Below are 23,322 nucleotides of genomic sequence, written 5' to 3'. Positions count from 1 at the left end.
ATTGACTTGATGATTGAGATGACAAATTCCGAGTGCCATTCTGGAAATATTCAATGCTATATATTTTCAGTCACAAATTTCTGTCATCTATTTCCTGCGATTGACAATTTGAACAACAATGTTTTTAACGCATCTTACTGCTATCCAGTACTCGAGGTTTCTTCAATAACATGTGCTTGTGTTCATCCTTGTTCACCAAATGAGCATCTCTTCCCGCACACCCCAAGATGAAGACATCATTAAAAAAAAAGTTAACGAACTAGCAAGAAGATGCCTGCAGGTACTGTGTTGGGTTCTTCAACTGTGTCTCGTACAGGCTTTACAGCCAATATTTCCCTCTTGAAGGTTTGTAGGATACTTAGTTTCGAATAGCCTTTGCTAATGCGTATTGATGGAAATATAATGTTCCATGATGGTTCTTCATGTTTCTGTAATTTTTAACATTGTTTCGAATATCATGTTTGTGAATCCTTTCATCTTCTTCAATAGGGAGGCACTATTAGTCAAACTGTTATAGGTGCTGTTATTTCAAGTCTTGTTGTTGCCAGTGTTGTTGCTACCATCTTGATGGTAACTTTGAATGCAACAGTTTACAATCCTGTTGCTGTGGATGATTATTATCAAGTTTATAAGAAAGTGCCTTCAAATTTCTATCCACTTTCTAATGATTATGATACTAGATCTTCAAATTTAACAATTCTCAATATTACTCAACCTGCTCATGGTAAAGCTGTGTTATCTGCCAAGAATACAATTGTTTACACATCAAGTGGAAGTTTTGCAGGAAATGATACATTAGAATATACCATCACCAATTCATGGACTGTTGCCACAGCAAAAATCCATGTCCAAGTTTTGAATCGTGCTCCAGATGTTGTTGATTTGCAATATACAGTCAATAAGAATTCAAAGAATAATAATTTTGATGTTTTCAACTTTGTTACTGAAAATGGAGGAATGACTTCTGATGTAGATGGAGATACACTTTTTATTACTTCATTGGGTGGTTCTGTTTCTGAGGGAAGTTCCATTTCATTTGATGAATTGTTTGTTTATTATACTCCTGCTTATGGCTTTAATAATGAAGAGCAGCTTAACTATACTGTATCAGATGGTTATTCCAATGTAACAGCTACTCTCAAGATTATTGTTGCAAATGATGCCCCAACTGCTGAGCCAGATTCCTATACTGTTAATAAGAATACCATGGCAACTTTGAGTGTCTTGTCAAACGATTATGATATCAATGGTGATAATATTACAATTGTTTCAGGTTCTACTGGTCTCGGTTCTACTGGTACTGTTCTTGTTGGTGCTCAAGGTGCTTTCTTGCAATATATTCCAAAGCCATTCATTTCAACTCCTGCCAGTGATGCTTTCGAATACACTATTACAGATGGAGCACTCACAAGCTCTTCATTTGTTTTTATCAAAATAGTCAACTTGCCTCCTTCTGCAAAGGATTTGACTATTGATGTTCCAAAGAATTCAAAGAATAATCTCATTGATTTGACTTTCTCTGATGAAGATATCTTGGATACTGTTACGTTGACTCCAACTACCAAATTGACTCGTGGTTCTTCCTCCTTGTCTGTTGTTACTTCTGTTAAAAGCGTTTACTATCCAAGTGGTGACTTTTATCAAGTTAATAGCAATGCCTATACTCTTCTTTACACTCCAGAGCAAGGTGTTGTCTACTCTGAATCCTTCAAAGTCAAAGTTAGTGATGGTGTTGATTCTGTACTTGCCACTATTACTATCAATGTAGTTCCTTCTCCTCCTATTCCAGTCAATGATACAGCAACTTGTCAAAAGAATGGACAAGTCACTGTCGATGTTATCAGCAATGATTACAGTCAATCTGGTGATGTCTTGAAGCTTAATTTTGTCTCTGCTACCACTTTGAATGGAGGTAAAATTACCAGACTAGACGATAACAATACCCTTTATGAACCAGCTCATGATTTCACAGGTGAAGATGTTGCTTCATACATTGTCATTAATACCAATGCCGATGGAAGCACTGAAGGCACATTCAATCGTACTGGATATGTAATTATTAAGGTTGTTAATACTGCTCCTGTTGCTGTTGCTTCAAGCTTTACAGTTTCAAAGGGTTTAACTTCTTCTATTAATCCAATCTTGAACAGTTATGATCCAAATGGTGATAAGATTACTTATAATAGTTTTTCTCAAAGCACGTATGGATTGTCTATTAGTTTCACACCTGGTAATGATTATGCTAATTATACTGCTTTGTCTTCAGTTTATGTTGACTATGTCGAATTTGATGTTGCTGATGTTGAAAAATTAGTTTCCAATAAGGCTGTTGTCACTGTTCATGTTGTCAATGATGCTCCTGTTCCAGTTGATGATTTAGCAACTGTTTCATGGAATAGAAGTGTTGTTATCAATGTTCTCGATAATGACAAGGATATCAATGGTGATTCTCTCACTGTTAACTCTGTTTCCTATACTTCCAATAATGGTGCTACTGTTTCAATTTATCAAGGTGGAAAGTCCATTCTCTACGTTCCAAGTAATGGATTCGTTGGTAATGATACCTTCACTTACACTTGTACAGATGGTATGGATGTTTCTGTTTCATCTGCCACTGTAACTGTTTCTGTTTCTAATACTGCTCCAGTTGCTGGTGATGTCACTGCTCGTACTCATTGGCGTTCATCATCTGTTAACATTCCTGTATTAACATCATGTACAGATGCTGATGGTGATTCACTCCATATTGCTTCATTCACTCAAGGTTCTAAGGGTTCAGTCTCTCGTGTTACACTTGGTGATGGAACTGATGGTTTGGTCTATACTTCTATCGAGGCCAATAACTTTGTTGGTACTGATTCATTCACTTATGTTGTTTCTGATTATGGTAAATCAACTGTTGGTAGTGTCAATGTTGAAGTTACTAATACTGCACCAGTTGCCAATGACGATTCATATACAATGCATTGGAGAATTTCCAACAAGCAATTAAATCTCCTTACCAATGATGTTGATGCTGACACTGATCCAATCGCTATCAAATCATTCACTACTTCTTCTGGATTTGCTGGTAATTTGGTTTTGGATTCATCCAAGTCATTTGTTTCCTTCACTCCAAGTTCTTCTGGTTTGGGAGTTCAAAACTTTACATACACTTGTACTGATGGTCCTTCAACAAGTAATATTGCTTCTGTTTCTATTACTGTTACAAATAATGACAAGCCACAAGATAAGACCATCTCAAAGACTGTTCACTGGAGCACTCAATCCACTGGTTCTGTAATTAACATTTTCAGTATTGCTCAACCTGTTGATAACGATGGTGATTCATTGTCAATTGTTACCACTCCAGATCAAGCTCCAGCACACGGTAGTATTACAATCTCAAATGGTGATGCTACTACAATTCCAAACGTTATTTACAAGCAAAATGCTGGATACTTGGGAAGTGATTCATTCAAGGTTCAAATCACTGATGGTTCAAGCTTTTCTATTGTCACTGTCAATGTTATAGTTTATGATAACGCTCCAGTTTCAAATGATATCTCTGAAACAAGACATTTTACTGATGTAAGCAATGGATATACTAAGAATGCTATTGCTTGGTTCAACGTCACTGATTCTGACTCTGAAGATACAGTTGTTGTTAAGGGAGCCTCAACTTCTAGTTGTGGTTCTGTTTCCTACACCACCTCCACTGTTACTTTCACTAGTGCAGCAGGAAGTACTGGTGTATGTGTTGTAACTGTTACTTTTACTGATGGCTTATTGAATAGTGTTGCCAAATGGAATATCGATGTACAAAATTCCGCTCCAATTGCCACACCATTCCCAACAAGTATTCACTGGACCAAGAATCAATCTCTTATTGATATTTCTTCAAGTATTTCCGATAGTGATGGTGATTCTGTATCTTTCTCAATTTCTGCATATGACAGCTCTTATGGTACTCCAACTATTAATTCTGATAAGGTTATTGTTTGGAATCTTCCAAAAACTGTCAAGTTAGGAGCTTCTCAATTGACCATTTCTTACACAGATGGTTGGATCAGTAAGACTGCCTCCTATCCTGTTACTATTCAAAATTACGCTCCAACAGCAGTTTCAAAGAATATTGTATCCAAGTGGTCCACTTGTGTTTCTGGTATTTCCATTGACATTTTGAGTGAATGTTCGGACTCTGATGGTGACAGTTTGGCATTTGATACCACACCAATTGTTTCAGCTCCATCACAAGGATCTGCCTCTGTTGTTTCATCCAAGTTGGTTTACAAACAATCAAGTGCTTCTATTGGAGTTTACTCTTTCACTTACAGAATCACTGATGGTATTGAAACCGCAAGCAACACTGTTACAGTCAACTGTACTGATAACGCACCAGTTGCAAATAGTGATACTGTTACTGTCCAATGGAATACTTCATTCGTTGATATTAATGTCTTGTCTAATGATATTGATGCTGATAATGATGCCCTCACTGTTACTAACCCATCATCTGTTAGTGAAGGATCATTAAGCATTGTAAATAATTTACTCAGATATACATTGAAGAATCCACCAACCCTTGGAGCCAAGACATTCACTTACAAGGCATATGATGGAGCTCTCTACTCCTCAGCTTCCACTGTTACAGTCAACATTGTCAATACTAATAAGCCATCTATCAGTGATCAATCTACATCTGCTCATTGGAGAACTGTTCAAACAAATGGAGTTTCTTACACTGTTTACAATACTCTCACAGATGCTGATGGTGATTATTATTCACTCTCATTCAACACTGGTTCCAGCTCTTATTGCTCCCTTGTTGATTTAGGAAATGGAATCAAGGGTGTTAAATATTTGAGAAGTGCATTTGCATCAAGTGATGCTTGTAAGGTTATTCTCTCAGATGGTTTTGAGTCATCTTCTGCCACATTGACCACAAACTCTTACAATAATGCTCCAGTTGCTGCCAATCTTACCTTGACCTACTCTGGTGGTAACATTCAATATGGTATCACTATTGACGTTATTTCTTTAGCAACTGATTCTGACATTCAAGATGTTCCATATTTGAAGATTGAGAATGTAGGTTCTTCAAGCATGTTTGGCAGTGGTGCTGCCCAACCATCTGACGGTAAAATTGTCTATTTCCCTGACCCAAGCTTAGTCAAGTCATTGGGTGTTGACACTGTTCCATATACCATTAGTGATGGATTGACTACATCAATTGGTTACTTGAAGATTAACATTACATCAACTTCTCCATCCAGTACTGAACAATACTACAATGTTCATTTCAGATACTCAAGTGTTGGATATGTATTCTTACCTCTCGATAAGCTTTCAGAGACTGGTACAACTCTCGATCAAACACCATTATCTGATCCAAACCACGGGGGTATAGTAAGTGTTTCTTCTGATTTGAAGACTGTTACCTATAAACCTTCTGGATCCTATTTGGGTAATGAACAATTTACATTGAAATATTACACAAGCAGTGGTAATAGTTACATTGTCTTCACCATGACTGTTTATGATACTGCCCCAACAGCTCAAGCAATTACAGGTACAGTCCATTTCGGACAAAGTGTTGCTTTCAACTTGACTAGTTACACTTCTGATGCTGATCCATTGGATGTCAATAACTTGTCCTTCTCAGCAGATACTCAACCAAGTAAGGGATCATTGTCTGTTTCTTCAAATATTGCCACATTCACTGCATCCAACACTGTTGGTGTTTACACTGCTAACTACAGAGTTTCTGACTCTATGAAGAGCTCAACTAGTTCAATCTCTGTAACTGTTGTAAACAACGCTCCAACTTCTCAAACCAAGACTATTTCAGTTCCATGGAGAACTTTCAAGGCAGGTATTGAAATTGATATCTTAAATTATGCTCCAGCTGATTATGATACTGATGGCGACTCATTGAGTTTGGTTTCAATTGCTTCTCAACCAAGTGTTGGTTCCGTAACTGTTTTGGATAGCAAGTCTGTCAAAATCCTTGGTTCTGGAAACTTTGTGGGTTCACTTTCATTCAAGTACATTGTTACTGATGGTGCTTCAAACGGTCAAGTTACCACAACTGTCAACTTGATTGTTTACAATACTGCCCCAGTAGCTGTTCCAGATAAGCTCACTACTCACTGGAACGTTGCTTCTTACACTTTGAATGTTGTTGCTAACGATACTGATGCTGAGTCTGATCCATTGAGAGTTACTAATGTTTATGGTTCATTAGCTCCTTTGTCACCAACATTTACCTCAACCAACATTACTTACTATCCAAGAACTGCTCCATCTACAGATACTGTATACTATACAATCACTGATGAGATTGCCACTTCAACATCAACTGTTACTGTTACTGTTACCAATACTGCTCCAACAACAAATTCACAATCATTTGTCGGTTCTTGGTCTTCAGCTAAGAATGGTTTAACATTTGAAGTTGTTTCTGCTTCTTCAGATGCTAATGGAGATTCATTATCATTACAATCATGCTCTTCATCTGTTACTGCAGCTCAAGGTAGTGTCACTTGCTCTGGAAATGTAAAATTCACTCCTTCCAGTGGTTTTGTTGGTAGTATCAACCCAATCAGTTATATTATCACTGATGGAAGAGATACAGTCACTGGTACTGTTTCCATTACAATTTTGAATAGTGTTCCAACAGCCAATACTACTGCAGCTTTCAAATATCACTGGAGAACTGTTTTGAGTAATACTGTTATTGATCTTTCTTCCTATCTTAAGGATGCTGATGGTGATGCTGTTACCTTAACTGCTGTCACAAAGACACTGGTTGGTGTTGCTTCTCTTGGTTCAGGAAACACCATTAACTATAAGGTCAATAGTGCTTACACTGGTACTGATTCCGTTACTGTTTCATTCACTGATGGGTGGTCCACTTCAAGTGCAACATTCAGCATTGTTATCTATAACAATCTTCCAGTTGCTAAAGATATTGTTGTATCTGGTCACACTTCCTCAATTTCTATTCCAGTTATTGGTAGAGCTGATTCTCTCAAGCCAACTGATGCTGATACTGAGGATGGAGACTATCTTGTTATTTCATCATTCACTAATCCAAGTGCAGGTACTGTTGCTTTGAGTGGTGACAAGAAATCATTCACATTCACCAATTCTAATGGAAACTCTGCATCACAATTCTTCAACTATACTGTAACTGATGGAATGGGAGTTTCTGCATCAAAGGGAATCTTTGTTACTATTTCCAATAGCGCTCCTACAGCAACTCCATTAACATTCAGTCGTCACTGGGCTAAGGTTCAAAGTGGCCTCAGTATTGATTTGATGTCTGGAGTTACTGATGCTGATGGTGATTCATTGACCATTGTTTCATTCACTCAACCAAATACTGGTGCTGTTGCTTCTGTTAATTCCACTTTTGTCAAGTACACACCAGTTCCTCTAACTGCTGGGTTCACTACTTCATTCACCTATGTTGTAACTGATGGTTTCTCAAGTGTTACCAATACTGTTACCATTACCATTACTAATACTCCTCCTGTTGCTGTTGATAATACATTCACTCAACACTGGACCAATAATACCTTGTATTTGAAACCTGTTTTGAACGATTATGATGTTGATGGTGATTATATTTATATTAACAAGTTATATCCATCAAGCTTAGTCAGTTCATACAATGGTATCGGAGATTACATTGTTATTTCTAAGGGTTCAACCATTTGTAATAACTTTGCCAATTTGGTTGTTCCTGGAAGCGTTGCCACTGCTGGTTTCACTGCTCAAGCTCTTAAACCAACTGGTACTTTGAGTGTCAACAACGCTGCCTACTCATCTGTTGTTACATCTGCCTCAAATCTCTACCAATATCTTTCACAAAAGTCTTGTGTTGCCTCTCTTGATCAAAACTTCCCATCTTCAGGTGTTTTGTCATTTACTCCAGGTGTATATTGTTTCTCTCAAGGTCTCAATGGAAATGGTAAAATTGAATTGAGTGGAAGTGGTCTTTTTATCTTTGTTGCCACCACAAATTTGAATGCTAACTTTAGTTGGAGTTTCAAGAATGGTGCTAGTTACTTGAACGTTTTCTGGATTGTTGGCGCTGCAGGTATTCAAGGTACATTCTATGGACATGTCCTTACCTATGGTCAACTTAACTTCAATGTTGTTAACATGTATGGTGTTATCATGAGTTTGGGTTCTAATTCTTTGAATTTGAATAATGTTAACTTTGGTAGTGCTCAATTGCCAACAGGTAATACCGCCCTTGTTTTACAAAGTGATTTGGTAACTGTTTTCTATATGAATACCTTCATTAATGGTCCAGGTACTGATTCATTCCAATACACCATTACTGATCAAATTGCCACCTCTAATATTGCCACTGTTAACCTTGTTTTTACCAATACTGCTCCTCAAGCTACTTCATTCTCTAAAACTATTGGTTGGAAGAACACTTTGTCTTTGACAAATGTTGTTTCTCAATACTGTTATGATGCTGATAGCGATTCATTGTCTTTGTTTGGAGTTGGTCAAGGTTCATATGGTACAACAACTGTTTCGGATTACACTACTGGATCTCTTGTTTACACACCAAGCTCCTCAATTTCTTACACAACCACTCTTTCTAATGGAACACGATATGTTACAGACTCCATTAAGTTTAGTTGTTATGATGGTGCTCAAGTTGCAACTTATGCTACCATGTCTGTAGTCATTAGAAATACACCTCCAACTGGAAGTGCAAAGACTACCACCATTGAAAGAAGTTATTCCAATCCAACTTATACTTTCACTGATCTATTGACAGGTGCAAGTGATGCTGATGGTGATACAGTTACTGTTTCAAGTGTTAGTATGATTACTCAAAACACTGGTGCCTCTGTCTTGTTGAACTCTGATGGATCTGTAAAGCTTACTTATGCTACTACTTATTTGGGAACTTTGCAATTCTCTTTCACCTTGACTGATGGTCAATTAACTTCAACCTACACTTACACTGTTACAATCACTGGTAATTCTTTCGGATGTCTTGATTACACAATTTCCACTACAAAGAATTCTGCTGCTACTCAATTTGAAGATGCTTTAAAGACAAGTTTAACAGCAAAGGTTGGTTCTGAACCAGTCACAATGGCTATCACTAACACTGCTACTCTTAATGGTGTTGGTTCCATCTCATCCTCTACTGGTAAATTGACATACACTCCAGCAAGTACCTCATCATCAAATAGTGATTGTTATGCTTCCTATTCTTTGACAAACACTGCTGGACAAACTGCCATTTGTAAGATTATTATTGCTCAACCTAATCAAGCTCCAACCTTGAATGCTTACACTTATGTCTATTCAATTTCTAGAGCTAGTAATAATTATATTTCATTTGATTATATTTCTCTCTCATCTTCAAAGGATGCCGACACTGCAGACACTCTAGTTTTGAAGAGTATTGCAGATGTTGGAACTTGTAATAGCACCGTTCTTCAATCCTTGACAATTGCCAGCAATCAAGTCAAGTTTTTGAGAGTAGCAACATTCCTTGGAAGTTGTAACTTTGTTTTAGCTGTTTCTGATTCTGATGCAAGAAATCCAATTACTAAGAATGTTCAAGTTGGAATTTCAGCTCTTGCTTCTCCTCCTGTTGCTGTCAATGACTTTGTATCAACACAATTCAATACCTATATTGATATCTCTGTATCAAGTTTGTTGAGCAATGACTATGATTCTCTTGGTGGTACATTCACTTTCACTGGAATTTCTTGTCCATCAGGTGATTCCTCATATTGTACATCAGGCACTCCAGCCATCCTCAACCCAGCCGATCCTGCCAACAATAGAATTATCAGAGTTTATCCAGTTACTGGAAGTTGTAATACTCAAAAGTTTGTTTACAGTATCCAATCAGATCAAGATGGTACCTCAGCATCAGCTGTTGTCTCAGTTCAATACACCAAGTGTCAATGCGGTCTTAACTTGGATATCATATTTGTTATTGACGGTTCTGGAAGTATTACAGCTGATAACTTTGTTAACATGAAGAACTTTGCTTCCAATTTGACAACAGGCTTTGGATCAAACATCTCTCCAACTGGAACAAACATTGGTATTATTCAATTTGCCTCAACTATTACAACTCACTTGGATTTGAAGTCTGGTACAAGTCAATCTAGTGTTTTAACTGCCATCAAGAATATGGCCCAAATTCAATCTGGTACCAACTCAATTTCAGGTATTAATACTGCAGTTAATATGATGTTGGCCTCTGGTAGAAAGTCAATTTCTCAAAAGTTATTGATTCACATTACTGATGGTCTCTCAAATGACCCATGCTCTTGTGGTAGCTGTAGATCAACCTATTCATCAAATCCTGGAAACTATGGTGTTTCCCCATCCTATTGTAAGAGCCCTCGCTTCCCAGGCGCAGATTGTACTGTTTGCTCGTGGTATGATGATAGATCTCGTTGTAATCCATGTTCTGATGCCACTGTTAGATCAGTTGATATTAACTCTTGGTCAATTGGTGGCTCTAATAATGCTGAAATGTCACTCTATGGCTCAGTTTGGAATTGGAGACAGCTTGCTATCGGAATAGGCTCTGCTGTAACGGATAGTTATGGTCAAATTCAAGTACAAAAGATGAACTATGATCAAAATAATCTTGTCTTGGTAAATTGGAACGATTTGAGTAACATTTACCAAACCATTATTGATAACTCATGTAATATTGTTGACACATCCAAGACCAATGTACTCGTTCCATTAGCTAGCAGTGGTTACTCTGTTAAATATTTGGGTAAGACCTCTTCTACTGCCACATTCTTGAACGCTTCCTCTCCAGTTACTGTTTTCACATACAATATTAGTGTTGCTACTGGATCACCTGCACTTACTAGATTCACTCTCGAATTACAAGCAGGATACAACCAAGATGCCTTCCATGATTATTCACCAAGCTTCCCTGTTTACATTGGTGCTGATCAAATTACTGGACTCACTGGTTTCACCTACTTGTCATTGCCTAGCTCATACACTATTGCACCAGGTTCCTACAAGATTTACACACTCAAGATTGCAGGAGACATTCCAGAAGGTATTATCAAATTTGGCCTTGCTGGTGGTTCTCAATATTCTCAAGGAACAATTACAGGTCCATCAGGTATCATTACTGCTCCTTCAACTCTACCTCCAAAGGTCAACATGGTTGATTATCCATGGTATAGAAAGATGAGCTGTAGTACATCATTGGGAAGATGTTATTACTTTACCAAACTTCAAAACTATTATGCCGTTGAATCAATGAGTAGTTTGTGCAAGTATTTCCATCCAAACGCTTCATTGGTCCAAATTCAAAGTGCCACAGAAAAGACATTCTTAGCCAACAATCTCCTTCCAAAGAATGAAACCAATGCCTTCTTCTTAGGTACTAAGGGACATGAAATTTCCCAAGGCTCCTTCACAACTTGGTCCGATGGAAGTACCATTGTCTATAAGGATTGGTACAGTAGTTATTATCCAGCATCTGGTGATAGTATTACCTATGCTTACTTTATGGGATCTTATCCAACATATGGTTGGTGGGCTACTACTACTCCTGATGGAGGTATTTATGGTTTGGTTTGCTATGTTCCGATAGGACTAGTTAATTAACCCATATATCTTAATAAATTATTGTTTGTCAAAAAATTGTAATTTTTTTTAAATTCAATGGCCTTAATAACAATATCCACAGTCTTGGCAAAAAGAATGGTGAATCTATCTAGCGAGAGTGGTGATTCTGTGATGATTGAACTAATTTCTTGTGATAACAGCCTTTGTAATATTGATTAGCTCTTACCTATTGAACATGTTCTATTCCTTGATGGACTTAATTGATTTCTGAGCCAGTTTTCTTTCGTGGAACCTTTCATCAAGACTAAGAAAACCGTACATTGATTTAATAACAAGATAATTTATTTTATAAAATATCTTTGAATTTAAATTTTAAATTAACTTTAATTAATAATTTTATTTACTGGTACAATTCAAACATGAATTTAATACAGAAACCCTTAAAGTGAAAACTCAATGTCAGACAAAAGACTTTCGTGCAAGGATTTAGAAAGCATATTCTTGAATCTAACTTCTGATTTTCCAGAAATGAGACTATCATATTTGAATACAATAACTCTGTAATTGTAACAATCCGAAACAAACAATTCACCTGTTATACTATTCAAAACGATACCAAATGGAGTGTTAAGTTCTGCCTCACCACTTCCTTTCTTACCAACGCTTTCTAAATATTCTCCATTCCAAGTGAATATCTGAATTCTATGATTATCAGAATCTGAAACAATTAAATTTCTTGTAATTGGATCTACAATCACTCCTCTAGGATAATTGAGTTTTCCAATCGATTCACCGTTCTCTCCAATCTTTCTAATTAGTGATCCATCAGTTGGTGAGAGGAATTTAATACATCCTGCGTCTTTGTCACAAACAACAAGAGTTCCCAAAGACATTGTGACATCAGTAACAGCTCCAACTTTAAATTGTGTTACAAGAGAGCCATCCACACATGAAAAAACTCTCAATAATCCGCTATCTCTCTCAGTAACATATACTTGTTTCTTTTCCTGATCAACATACAATCCTCTAGCACTAGATAACGTACACGGACCTTTCCAAATCAATTGTTTTGTATCAAGTGAATGTTTTCTCAAACCGCAATCTCCATAAGAATCAGAAGTTGATATAATACAGGGTAATGTACAATCCGGATCAGTATAATCCAAGGCTACATAATAACAATATCCTCCTACATTAACATCAAACATTTTCTCTCTAGTGGTCAAGTTGTGTACCATCACCGTACCACTTGAATAATTAACTAATAATAATAAATTATGTTTCAAGCATATCTTTACATCAGTGATGAATCCCGAGTGTGCTATCGTTGAAATGTATTGAAAATGGCTCTTCTTTGCTTGTTGCATTTTTTAAAATGTTTTAATAATAGATCAAGTTCACTCATTTAAAAATTTGCAGTTTGGCGCCAGGAATTGAACACATGATTGCATTTAAAAAGAAGAAACAATGTTAGACCTATGAAGTTTTGATTCACTTCCAATAGAAATTAAATTTATATGTTTGATGCACAATAAGAGATTTATTGAAAACTTAATTGATTCAATCTAATATCATACATATTAATTGTGGTATTGTTCTTTATAAATTAGGTGTGTGCTGTGTGGATTTACAATTCTGCAAATACTTGAGAGTGAGTGGAATAATTGTCAGCCCTCTTGGACTATTCACATTGATTGAAATGGAATATTTCAAGAGGGCTCAATAAATCAATAATCATAATAGCTAGAGTATTCATTGCAGTAGGTTTCTTTTTTTTTGATTGAACAAGAGACAATTTCATTCACTCTAGCTCACTTGCTATCTATTTATATTTTTGGTAAATGTAACTTTCATATTTTGAAGCTCACACCCAAACATTTAATTTTCATAGGAGCAAAGATCAATGTTGTACATGAGCTTTCACTTTTGTTTGAGATGTAAAGTGATAGAAGCCAGTAAGGTAAGGTTGAAATGATTAATATTCCAGAAATTAAGTAAATTGATGGCTACGGCCATATCACGATGAGTGCACCTCATCCCGTCCGATTTGAGAAGTTAAGCATCGTCGAGCCACATCAGTACTGAGGTTGGAGACAACTTGGGAACCTGTGGTGCTGTAGTCTTTTATTTGGTTTTTTAGAAGTTGCCAAGGAATTATGTTCAATCTTAATGAGAATAAAGGTCAAAAGCAACAAGAGAATAATCATGAAAAGAAATTGTAGAGTTTATTCTACCTCAAGCGTTTTCAAGTGTTTCAATTGTTTTCTGATAGATTCAACTCCTTCTTCACTCACTCTACATTTGCTAACATTTAGTGATGTTAGTTTTTTTAAATGACTGATATATTGAGCTCCCTCGTCACCTATAATATTAGAACTAATATTCAATGAGGTTAATTGACTCATTTCACTAATAGATTTTGCTCCTTCTGTTTCAATTTGATTGTTGCTAATATCTAGATGAGTTAATTGGTCCAATTCTACTATATATTTAGTTCCTTCATCAGTTATCTCATTATGATGAATGGAAAGAGATGTTAAATTTTTCAATTTGCGTAACTGATAAACTCCCACTTCATCAATGTCACTATATGAAACATTAAGAATTTCTAATTGAGATAGCTCACTTATTGATTTTGCTCCATAATTTCCAAAGAAATTATTGCTAATATCGAGACTTTTTAAATTCCTCATCTGACCAATACAGTTAGCTCCCCCAACACCAATACCATCACCATTTATATTGAGATCAGTCAATTGATAAAGCTCTGTAATTGACTGGCATCCCTCATCACCAATTTCGCACTCAGCCACATCAAGCTTTGTTAAACTTTTCATTGTACTTAATAATTTAGCTCCGTCTGCATATATTTGATTAATACCAATATCCAGAGAATGCAATTTATCCAATTTAGTGAGATATTTTACCTCTTCTACTCCAATATCACAGTATCTAATGTTAAGTTCTCTCAATTCTCTCAATTCACTTATCAATTCAACAACTTCATTCTCAAGATGATAATTATAACTAACGTCAAGTTTTTTTAAATTTTTCAATTGACAGATGCATTTGGCTAGCTCAACAGTAATTTCACTGTTTTTACCAGCATATGTAGCAAATATAAAATTAGATAATGAAAGATCGGTCAATTGATGCATCAATCTCAAACAATCAAAGAATTTCTTATATTGATTTGGAATTATTCCAAATTTCAATGAAATTATATTATCGATAAATGAACTATTTCCAAGCTTTTCTAATCCTCCACTGTTAACTTCTTGTCGGAAATTAATAGAAAGTTTTATTCCCTCCTTGATTACTTGACGAAATTGTTTTGAAATTAAAGAACAATTTAAAATTGACCAAGAATCAAGAAATGATAAAATTTCAAAACAAATGTCATTGGAAAATATATCATCAACAAGTATTCCTTGATTATGAGGTGATAGTGTAGACGGTTTTTGATGTGGATTCATTTTTTTTGACAAGTTTCATCAATCTGTTTTATTCGAAAGTGAAAAGTTAGTTTATTTACAACAGTATTATTTTGCAGGTTTCATAAAGTGTGCTGCCATCATTTCTAATGTCTCTTCTGGTGGAATATGCTCTTCAATCATGGTCAACCCATAAATAAATGGAAATTCCAATACTTTCTTTGAATCCTGTTTGCTACTCAACTCGAAATATTGAATTCTTAAACTCTTAATTGAGATTCCATCTTTAACTTTGCTCAATTCTTCCAAATATTTAGTAATTTCAAGTTTACTCACTTTCCTCTCCAAATCTCTCTTCATTCCAATCACCAACATGCAAGCTCCACTTTCTTTTAATTCCTCATTCAATGAATTAGAATTTAAATATTCCACTTGAAAAGTTTCAATTCTACTTTTCATTTCAAAGAAAGATTTCACATCGCTCAAATCAAAACAAAATGTATAAATTCTCGTCTCCCTTAATAATGGTTTGAGAAAGGGAATTCTCTTTTCTTTACCTGAACTATCCCAAAATTGTAATAACAAATCTCCTCTTTCAGAAGAGGTCTTGAATGGAATAATTTCTAATGGTGTGTAAAGATGGGCATCAGTTGGAGAGTATTCCAGTAATGGATTAAAATCTTGATAATTGTTAATAACCAATTTCATTAATTCAGATTTTCCACATCGTTCACTTCCTAAAAGAATAGTTTTGATTCTTTCTCTATATGAAATTGTGTTGCCTCTGTAAAATGAATTTACAATGGTTGGAAGAAAGTGTTTGTAATAAAAAGAGATGGATTCAATGGGCGAATTCAAAACTGGTTTGAACAACATGTTTGGTTCATCCTTTTCAGTTTCGAACGATCTTACATTCCACACTTTCGAATTTTGAATCCAATAACTTTCATAGTTTGTACAAACTCTTCTCATTTTGATTAATTCTCGATGATTTAAAAATTTCAAAATGTGAATAAACACTTCTTCAGGTAATTCCCTCTCAAATATCGAACAATTCTCATCATTGAAAACTAAACTCTCATCCGAATGTTGATAATTATTCTTGTATTTCCTATTAAAATAGTATTTAAATTCCATAATTGGAGCCATCTCAAAATTTCCCAATTTTTGCATCACAGCCAATCTTTCATTTTCGGAACATTTTGTTGCAAGTGGTGGCGGGTAGCTCGGTTGTGATTGTCCCATTTTTTTTGATTAAAAATTTGTGCTCATCTTGAGACTTTACAACGAACAATTTGGAACTTTTTTAACGAATACTTGTTGTAAACTCTCACTTTTTATTAACGAGAACATTATCGAATTTTCCTCTGAATAATAAAACCATTACGAATCCAATGATTAACAATGACAAATCCATCCATAAAATGATATTTGATGAATTTGTGACCTCGCTCTGTAAGACGTTTACAATCACGAGAAAGATAACACTCCAAATGGTACCAATTGCACTGGAAATTACTAAGGAAGTTGCTGGGTGGACAGGATACGTAGAATAAACAAGCATTTGAGAAATTAAAGGTAAACTTGGAATGGCCGAAACTCCAATCACGACAAATGACAGGTAAACCATAGCCAGTGTGAAATCAGTCTTTTCCCATTGCATGATAACTGAAAAACAAGCAAATCCAATACATGCTGTGAAACTGCTTATGCATGAAATCAATTTAAACCTTTTGGTCTTGTCAAATAGAATACTCAATCCGAAACATCCAATCAAGACGAAAACTAAATGAACAAGACCGATATTTGCATTATCGAAAGTAGTATATCCTTTCGGTGTGATCAATTGTTCAAGAATAGCCAAAGTTTGAAAGACTGAATTGAGACACGATGATCCAATGGTCAACATGATGAAATGAGGTGAAGTCAGTAATTTTTTAGCACCTTGCCAAATGGTTTGTTGTGGATAGATATCCTTTGCATTGCTATTTGAAAATGGCTTTTCCCCATGATGCCCACTTTCAATGGCATTGAATTGTCCTTCATTACTTTCTGAATTAATGGTCAGATTGGTTCCTTCTGTTGGTTCTTCATCTTTTTCTTCAGTAGAATCAATTGTTTGATTTTCCTTAATTATCACTGGTGGAGTTGGTGGCTTATCCTTAACGAAAATTACAATTAATACAAGACATGCACTTGCAATCACAGCTTGGAGGACTAAATAAATGATCATTCCGATTTCAGAGCCTCGCATTGCAGTTTGTCCCATTGTAATTAAGCTAGGTCCGATTGCAAATGAAACTCCGCCTCCGATAAGTCCCATTAGGAGAGTTACTACTTGAACGAGGGTTCTTTCCTTATCGCCAAACCAGTTTACACTCAATAGACCAGAAATACTGTGGACGAAAGGTTGTCCAATGGCAATTAAGGTTTGTCCACAAAATGCAATCCACAGATAAGTTTCGCTTCCTTTCTTATATCCAAAACAACGAATCCACATTCCAATAAATGTCAAGACACCAAATATGATCATACACCATCTCAGTCCATATCTTTTCATTACAAAACTAACTCCCCATGAAGTAGGAAGTTGCACAATAAGAAATATCATACTCATCATATTAACTTTCCAATTCTGATGAGGAATGTTATAATACTGCATGATAATTGTACTGTTTTTCAAGCATTTTCATTCATGCACACATGTAAATGCATTGAAACATCATGCATGTTGAATAATATTTAGCTCAATGTTGCCAATTATTAGAAACCTACCCAACAGCAGAAAATGTTGATTGTGCCAACACACTGCTAAACATTGCCAATGTAAATATCAACAAGATGACCCATCTGACCATATACAATTTCGGGCCATCCTGATTCCCTCTGAAAAACCTGATAATTTTCCAATCCCTCCATCCGCCAAAAATAGAAATTGATTTTTGACTTTTTTCATTAATCTCAACTAAAGATGAATCAGCATCATAATTCTCATGATTAGAATTCATGGAAATTGAACTGTTTACTTGTTGCATTTTTAATAATTGTTGTTTTCCATTCAAAATTCAAACTATGAAATGCAATCGAAAATAGTAAGCGGACATGGAGACAGTTTCTAAATGGAAGGGAATTTGAAATTATGTACAGAAAATATTAAGATTTAAAGGAATGAAATACGATTCTCAAGTTCAAGGATCTGAATTTGAATTGGAGGAGGTACGAACAGATTTTGTGTTGCTAGTTAGGACAAGTGGTTGTGCAGAGAGCCAATGACAGTTTTTTGAACGAATTTGATTTCGAATTCCCACAAAGTTTCTAATAAGTGTGCAACCTTTACAACTAGTAATTATACCAGTGCTAATAATCCTACAACATCCTCATCAACGAGTAATGGTTTCAGTCAGTACTTTGGTTATGCAATAACATAGATGAATGGAACAAAACATAAAATTTGCCGACACCAGGGATCGAACCAGGGACCTTAAGATCTTCAGTCTTACGCTCTCCCAACTGAGCTATGTCGGCTTCTTGTATTATACACTCAAAATCTAACATATGAACAATAAAATATATATTTTTCACCTATCGTCATACATCCTTCTTAAGGACCACAAGAAAGAACTTTGTGTTGAATAAATAATAATTTAATTTCTTACTAGATTGTTGCAAAAACTCATTTAGGCCATTTCTTGGTAATTCTTCTTACCCATAGCACCCTTGATGAGGTCAACTGGCAACATAACACCATCAATGAAGAGGAAAGGCAAATCCTTCCAGAAGGCGAATTGTGGAATAGCTTCAGTACCAGTCTTTTGCATCTTGAACTTCAAAACAAGGAATCCAATGATGAAGTAAAGAATGAAAGCAACAAGAGCCAAAGTCATGATGAGACCACCAAAACCATACCAACCCAATGGCAAATCATCTTCTGGAGTTGGAGCTGGAGCAGCACCTGGACAAGCAGTCTTAGTCTTACCACTGAATCCGTAAGTGATAATACCACCTTCCTTGCTTTCACCAGTGAAAGTAAGAGTTGGACGATCAGCAGCAGTAGTGTCACAAGTCAAGGAAACAGCCAATTGTCTGGTAACACCATCAGTGGCAGGAATACCAGCGTGAACAACTTTAACACCAGCATTTTCATCGGCTGGGTTGAGGAAAGAGATCTTTGGAACACCCTTTTGACCTATTGGGTAGCAGAGATTGTATTGCTTGGCATATTGGTATGCTTGAGCATCAACAGTACAAACAGCAGTACTTGGGTTGGTAACAGCTCCACAAATATTGCTAAACAAGAAGATCATCGTAAATTAAAGATCCGCATCAATCATATTATTATTTGTGTACAATTATCAAAATAATGGCCATCATCACAATTAAATATTATTATTATTAATTTTTTTATCCACACACAAAGACAAACTTACAAGTAAAAGTTCCAGTTAGCATCAGTACCAGCGACAGTATAACCAGTACCAGCGACATCAACGGAGGAAAGTTCAATGGTTTTACCAGCGGTTGTTTGAATTGAACAAGAAGAGGCAGCCAAAGTCGAGCTTACCCACAAGGTGCAAACGAGAAGGGCAACAAGTGCGCGTGCCAAAATTTTCATTTTTTTTACAATGTTGATTTTTTTAAGAGGTTGCTGCTAAAGACTCCTTTAAATCTTTCCGATTGGAAGGTTGTTAGTAGGACCATCATCATGAGCAAGTGGAAGATAAGAATTATTGTGGCCTTTTGGAGGAAGAATCTAGATATTTTGTTGTTGTGAATGAATCATTTGGCTACCATTAGAAAGTTGGGTTCTAATGATAATAGCTTGTTCCTTCTCTCTAATATTGGTAGTTGGTGGTTGATATCTTGCGGAAGAAGTAGAAATTATCATCACACAAACATATAGATAATCTAGATTCTTCCCATGAATGGATTAATATCATTACAAGATATGCTAATTAAATTCAATATATTAAGGAAGAAATACTTTAATGGCAATATTACATATTCCATAACCATCATCAAGTCGTTTTCATGATGACGATGATGAAGAAGAAGAAGAATATATCAGTTTGTTATCTCCCCTAGCAAAAGTGTTGCTGCTGGTGCTGAATAATAAATCCTTAATAAACTAACTCCACAATAAACAAGGAACTTTGACTCTTATTAGAAGAGGAGGAGAAATAACTCCGCAGAACTCCTTGATGGTGTTGTTACTACTAACATTGTTTTTCCTAGATCAAAGTTGAAAGGAATTCAAATAGAATTCAAAGAGATTTCCAGAGAATCTCATCTTTTATTAGATCAATTATTATTAATAATTCTTTACAACTTGCAACATCAAATCTTTATTCTAAACTTTACAGAAGAAACTTCCAACAGAAATAATCTCAACATCATCTTTGTAAAACCCAAACTTCACACCATTGACCCAAATCTAGCGTATTTCCATATCCATTCCTCATAATTCGTCAAACATTAGTTTCCTTTAGTTTCTTGCATCCAAATTCAAAATTCGTGTCACTTTTCTTTGAGCATGAAAAATACCAAACTAAAAAATTGTGTTTATTACTCAACAGCATCGTTATGACATCAATTATTCATCATACAACATCGAGGACGGTTGTCGATGAGGATGGTTATGAAGATGAAGTTTCGTCTATTCCTATTGAACTAAACAATTCGAATAATAACAAACAACAACAAGAAGAACAAATTTATCAAAATAATAGAAATTCGTCATTTATGGATGGAAAGAAAAATAATTCACGAGTAGAATCAAAATCGACAATTTTATCACCATCACCTTTGGAAGAAATGTCAGTTCCCTATTACGAAACTGAAAATCCATTAAAGAATCGTATAGGAAATATTGTAGTTTCTGATATATCACCTCGTGGACATACAGTTATGGATGAAAGATCTAAAAAAATGGAAAGAAGAAGAAGTTTACAAAGTAAAATCAAGAAACCATTTAGAGATTCAGTCAATTTGGATTTGGATGATTTATCTTCATTGAATTCATCAATGAGTTGCAATTTACAAATATCAACAACAGCAACACAACCATTGGTGAATGATAATGGAATTGGTCAATTGCCAACAATTCCAAAATTAAATTTAGGACACATTGAAAGTTATAATGAAAATGAGGATGTTTCGAGTTGTGGATTATCTGATTGTTCTGATATTGAGCTCAATTCTCTGGATACGAAAAAGACGATACTTTCTAATATTTCAACTGAAACTTCCTCAACTGTAAATACACCAAAACCAAAATCTACTGCTAGTATTATTGCAAAAGCAAAGAGACCACATACTGCAAGAGAAAGTAGGAGAGAATTGCAATATATTGTGGCTAATAATTGCTCATCACCGATTGGAGAAGATTCGAATGGGACTTCAATGGATAAGAAGAAACAAATTGCTAAATTACTAACTAGCTCACGATCGAATAATTCACTGTTACAAAACCAATCGAATGCCAACACGAATGAAGAACCAAAAAGTCCAATTTCTCAACAATTAAAGAGACATTCGGTGGCTAGAGAATTCAATTCACTTCAAGATTATTTGGCAACGAGATTTAAGGAGCAGAAGCAATTTCTTGGATCAAATTCACCAACCTCGCAGAAACCTACAAATGCCACACCACGATCAACTGCTTTGGAAAGTAAATTGTTGAATATGGCAAATTCATTGAAGAAAACTAGTCAAGTTTTGGAATTGAATGAAGTGAAATTGAGAGAGGAGAGAAGAAAGAGTGCTCAGGCCTGGACACTTTTATCGATTGAGGAGGATAATCACAGCATGTCACAAATGAAATATGAAGAGCTTCGATTCCACTACGATGTCAAATGTGAGGAGTTGAAGAGTGCCAAGAATAAGATTGAACAACTTTCAGTTCAGGTGAAGAAATTGGAGGGAAATTACAACTTTCTGGATCAGGAAAAGATTAGATTGCAAAGAGAAGTTCAGGAATTGAAAAGAACAATTGAAAAAAAGGAAAATGAACGAAGGAAGCGTTGCACTATTTTGTAAGCAAGCAAGTCCAAAACTAAGTTGTTTTAAACGTAATAATTATTGGATGAATTAAGAGCATTCAATATTGTGTCTGAATTTTGTTTATCTAAAATACAAATTAATATTTCAATTCTAAAATATTTAAAAGATATGTTTCAGCATTCCTCCAAGTTCATAGATTTGTTGAGCTGTTAAATCTTTGGAATAATCTCCCAATTTGGAAGCATCAATGCTCTCCACATCTTCAAAAGCCAACTCATCATATTCCTCATAGGTGGTAAAGTATTTTTGCAGTCCTGAACTATTTGTAGCAGCTTCTACCTTCCTAATCACACTCTTCTCACCAGATCTCATTAAATCTCTGTACAATACAATGGTCATCAAGTGCTTTCCCTTCTTCATATCTTTCGGTCTTAGGCAATGTCTGTATGGTCTGAAAATATACTCCACTCTCAATTTCTGCTGTGTTTTCTGTTTGAGAGTCAAGCCAACTCTTGCACTCTTAATGAAAGAGTCGGTGTGTGGTTTGTCAATTGGTCTCAAATAGCAAACACTCGATGTATCCAATGCATCGAAATGTTTCTGTCCCCTGTAGTGTTGTGTAACGAATTCGTGAATTTCATTACAATCAAAGTGTCCAAGTATTTCATCAACACACTTTGATGGTCCCTCAACCAATGTTTTCCTGTCAGATTTCAATAAACTTCTAATCAAAATTCCACCTTTAAATTTATCACTTCCAATAGAAAAATCAATTCCCTTATAATTACCACCTCTGTAATTATTATCATTGGTCTTTGCTAAAGATTGATGAAAATACCACTCTGCTCTAGTTGACTGAAGTGGATGACAATGTGAAAATGGATCATTATGGTTACTACTCGTAACATAATACTCAATCTCAGCCAATCGATAACACTTATCCTTAACCACAAGTTCTGTATTATTAAACAAATAATCAGTTATCGAAATAAAAGTATCTTCAAACTCCTTGGTCGTGTTGAATGATTTAAAATTGTCCAATTCTCTCAATTTGGTTAGAATTGGATTTTCATCAAGTTTTACTTTCTTTAATGATTGTTCATCACCAGCATCAACATGATCATCATCATCATCATCAATTATATTTACTAATAATGATGAAGATGATGGAGATGGTATTTTCACTTGAGTTGGATCAACTGGTTTACTTCTTGGTGATGCATCAGATTGATTGCCACTTTTGAAGAAGGAAAGAATTTCCGATTGTTTGCGTTTGCTCATTTTTTTTGTAAATTCAAATTCA

The 23,322-nt window shown here is 35.4% G+C and overlaps 8 protein-coding genes and 1 non-coding gene across 9 annotated transcripts; 2 read left to right on the top strand and 7 right to left on the bottom strand.

The window, feature by feature from the left end:
* Nucleotides 1-270: 270 nt before the first annotated feature.
* Nucleotides 271-11,655, top strand: NAEGRDRAFT_79080 (uncharacterized protein; the record flags this gene model as incomplete). Its single annotated transcript, XM_002679297.1, has 9 exons — nucleotides 271-345; nucleotides 490-2,385; nucleotides 3,097-4,296; nucleotides 4,552-4,632; nucleotides 4,831-5,388; nucleotides 5,665-5,975; nucleotides 7,080-7,275; nucleotides 7,627-8,691; nucleotides 8,893-11,655. 9 exons carry the CDS (start codon nucleotides 271-273, stop codon nucleotides 11,623-11,625), a joined length of 8,115 nt encoding a protein of 2,704 aa, XP_002679343.1. The 3' UTR covers nucleotides 11,626-11,655.
* Nucleotides 11,656-12,026: 371 nt separating this feature from the next.
* NAEGRDRAFT_65465 (uncharacterized protein) lies at nucleotides 12,027-12,953 on the bottom strand (the record flags this gene model as incomplete). Its single annotated transcript, XM_002679172.1, has 1 exon — nucleotides 12,027-12,953. One exon carries the CDS (start codon nucleotides 12,951-12,953, stop codon nucleotides 12,027-12,029), a length of 927 nt encoding a protein of 308 aa, XP_002679218.1.
* Nucleotides 12,954-13,811: 858 nt separating this feature from the next.
* NAEGRDRAFT_65464 (uncharacterized protein) lies at nucleotides 13,812-14,744 on the bottom strand (the record flags this gene model as incomplete). The annotated part of the gene is made up of 1 exon (XM_002679171.1): nucleotides 13,812-14,744. One exon carries the CDS (start codon nucleotides 14,742-14,744, stop codon nucleotides 13,812-13,814), a length of 933 nt encoding a protein of 310 aa, XP_002679217.1.
* Nucleotides 14,745-15,128: 384 nt separating this feature from the next.
* On the bottom strand, nucleotides 15,129-15,992 carry NAEGRDRAFT_65463 (uncharacterized protein; the record flags this gene model as incomplete). Its single annotated transcript, XM_002679170.1, has 1 exon — nucleotides 15,129-15,992. The coding sequence occupies one exon, from the start codon at nucleotides 15,990-15,992 to the stop codon at nucleotides 15,129-15,131; it is 864 nt and encodes a 287-aa protein (XP_002679216.1).
* Nucleotides 15,993-16,350: 358 nt separating this feature from the next.
* NAEGRDRAFT_65462 (uncharacterized protein) lies at nucleotides 16,351-17,637 on the bottom strand (the record flags this gene model as incomplete). Its single annotated transcript, XM_002679169.1, has 1 exon — nucleotides 16,351-17,637. The coding sequence occupies one exon, from the start codon at nucleotides 17,635-17,637 to the stop codon at nucleotides 16,351-16,353; it is 1,287 nt and encodes a 428-aa protein (XP_002679215.1).
* An 835-nt stretch (nucleotides 17,638-18,472) lies between these two features.
* Nucleotides 18,473-18,545, bottom strand: NAEGRDRAFT_t203. Its single transcript has one exon. It is a non-coding gene; the product is annotated as a tRNA-Phe (tRNA).
* Nucleotides 18,546-18,697: 152 nt separating this feature from the next.
* NAEGRDRAFT_79079 (uncharacterized protein) lies at nucleotides 18,698-19,324 on the bottom strand (the record flags this gene model as incomplete). The annotated part of the gene is made up of 1 exon (XM_002679168.1): nucleotides 18,698-19,324. One exon carries the CDS (start codon nucleotides 19,322-19,324, stop codon nucleotides 18,698-18,700), a length of 627 nt encoding a protein of 208 aa, XP_002679214.1.
* A 1,276-nt stretch (nucleotides 19,325-20,600) lies between these two features.
* Nucleotides 20,601-22,055, top strand: NAEGRDRAFT_65460 (uncharacterized protein; the record flags this gene model as incomplete). The annotated part of the gene is made up of 1 exon (XM_002679296.1): nucleotides 20,601-22,055. The coding sequence occupies one exon, from the start codon at nucleotides 20,601-20,603 to the stop codon at nucleotides 22,053-22,055; it is 1,455 nt and encodes a 484-aa protein (XP_002679342.1).
* A 123-nt stretch (nucleotides 22,056-22,178) lies between these two features.
* Nucleotides 22,179-23,300, bottom strand: NAEGRDRAFT_65459 (uncharacterized protein; the record flags this gene model as incomplete). The annotated part of the gene is made up of 1 exon (XM_002679167.1): nucleotides 22,179-23,300. The coding sequence occupies one exon, from the start codon at nucleotides 23,298-23,300 to the stop codon at nucleotides 22,179-22,181; it is 1,122 nt and encodes a 373-aa protein (XP_002679213.1).
* Between the last annotated feature and the right edge of the window lie 22 nt (nucleotides 23,301-23,322).

Source organism: Naegleria gruberi, assembly GCF_000004985.1.
Source record: "Naegleria gruberi genomic scaffold NAEGRscaffold_14, whole genome shotgun sequence".
NCBI lineage: Eukaryota > Heterolobosea > Eutetramitea > Acrasida > Naegleriidae > Naegleria > Naegleria gruberi.
The sequence above is the reverse complement of the archived record's forward strand: the minus strand, read 5'-3'. Positions and strand labels throughout refer to the sequence as shown.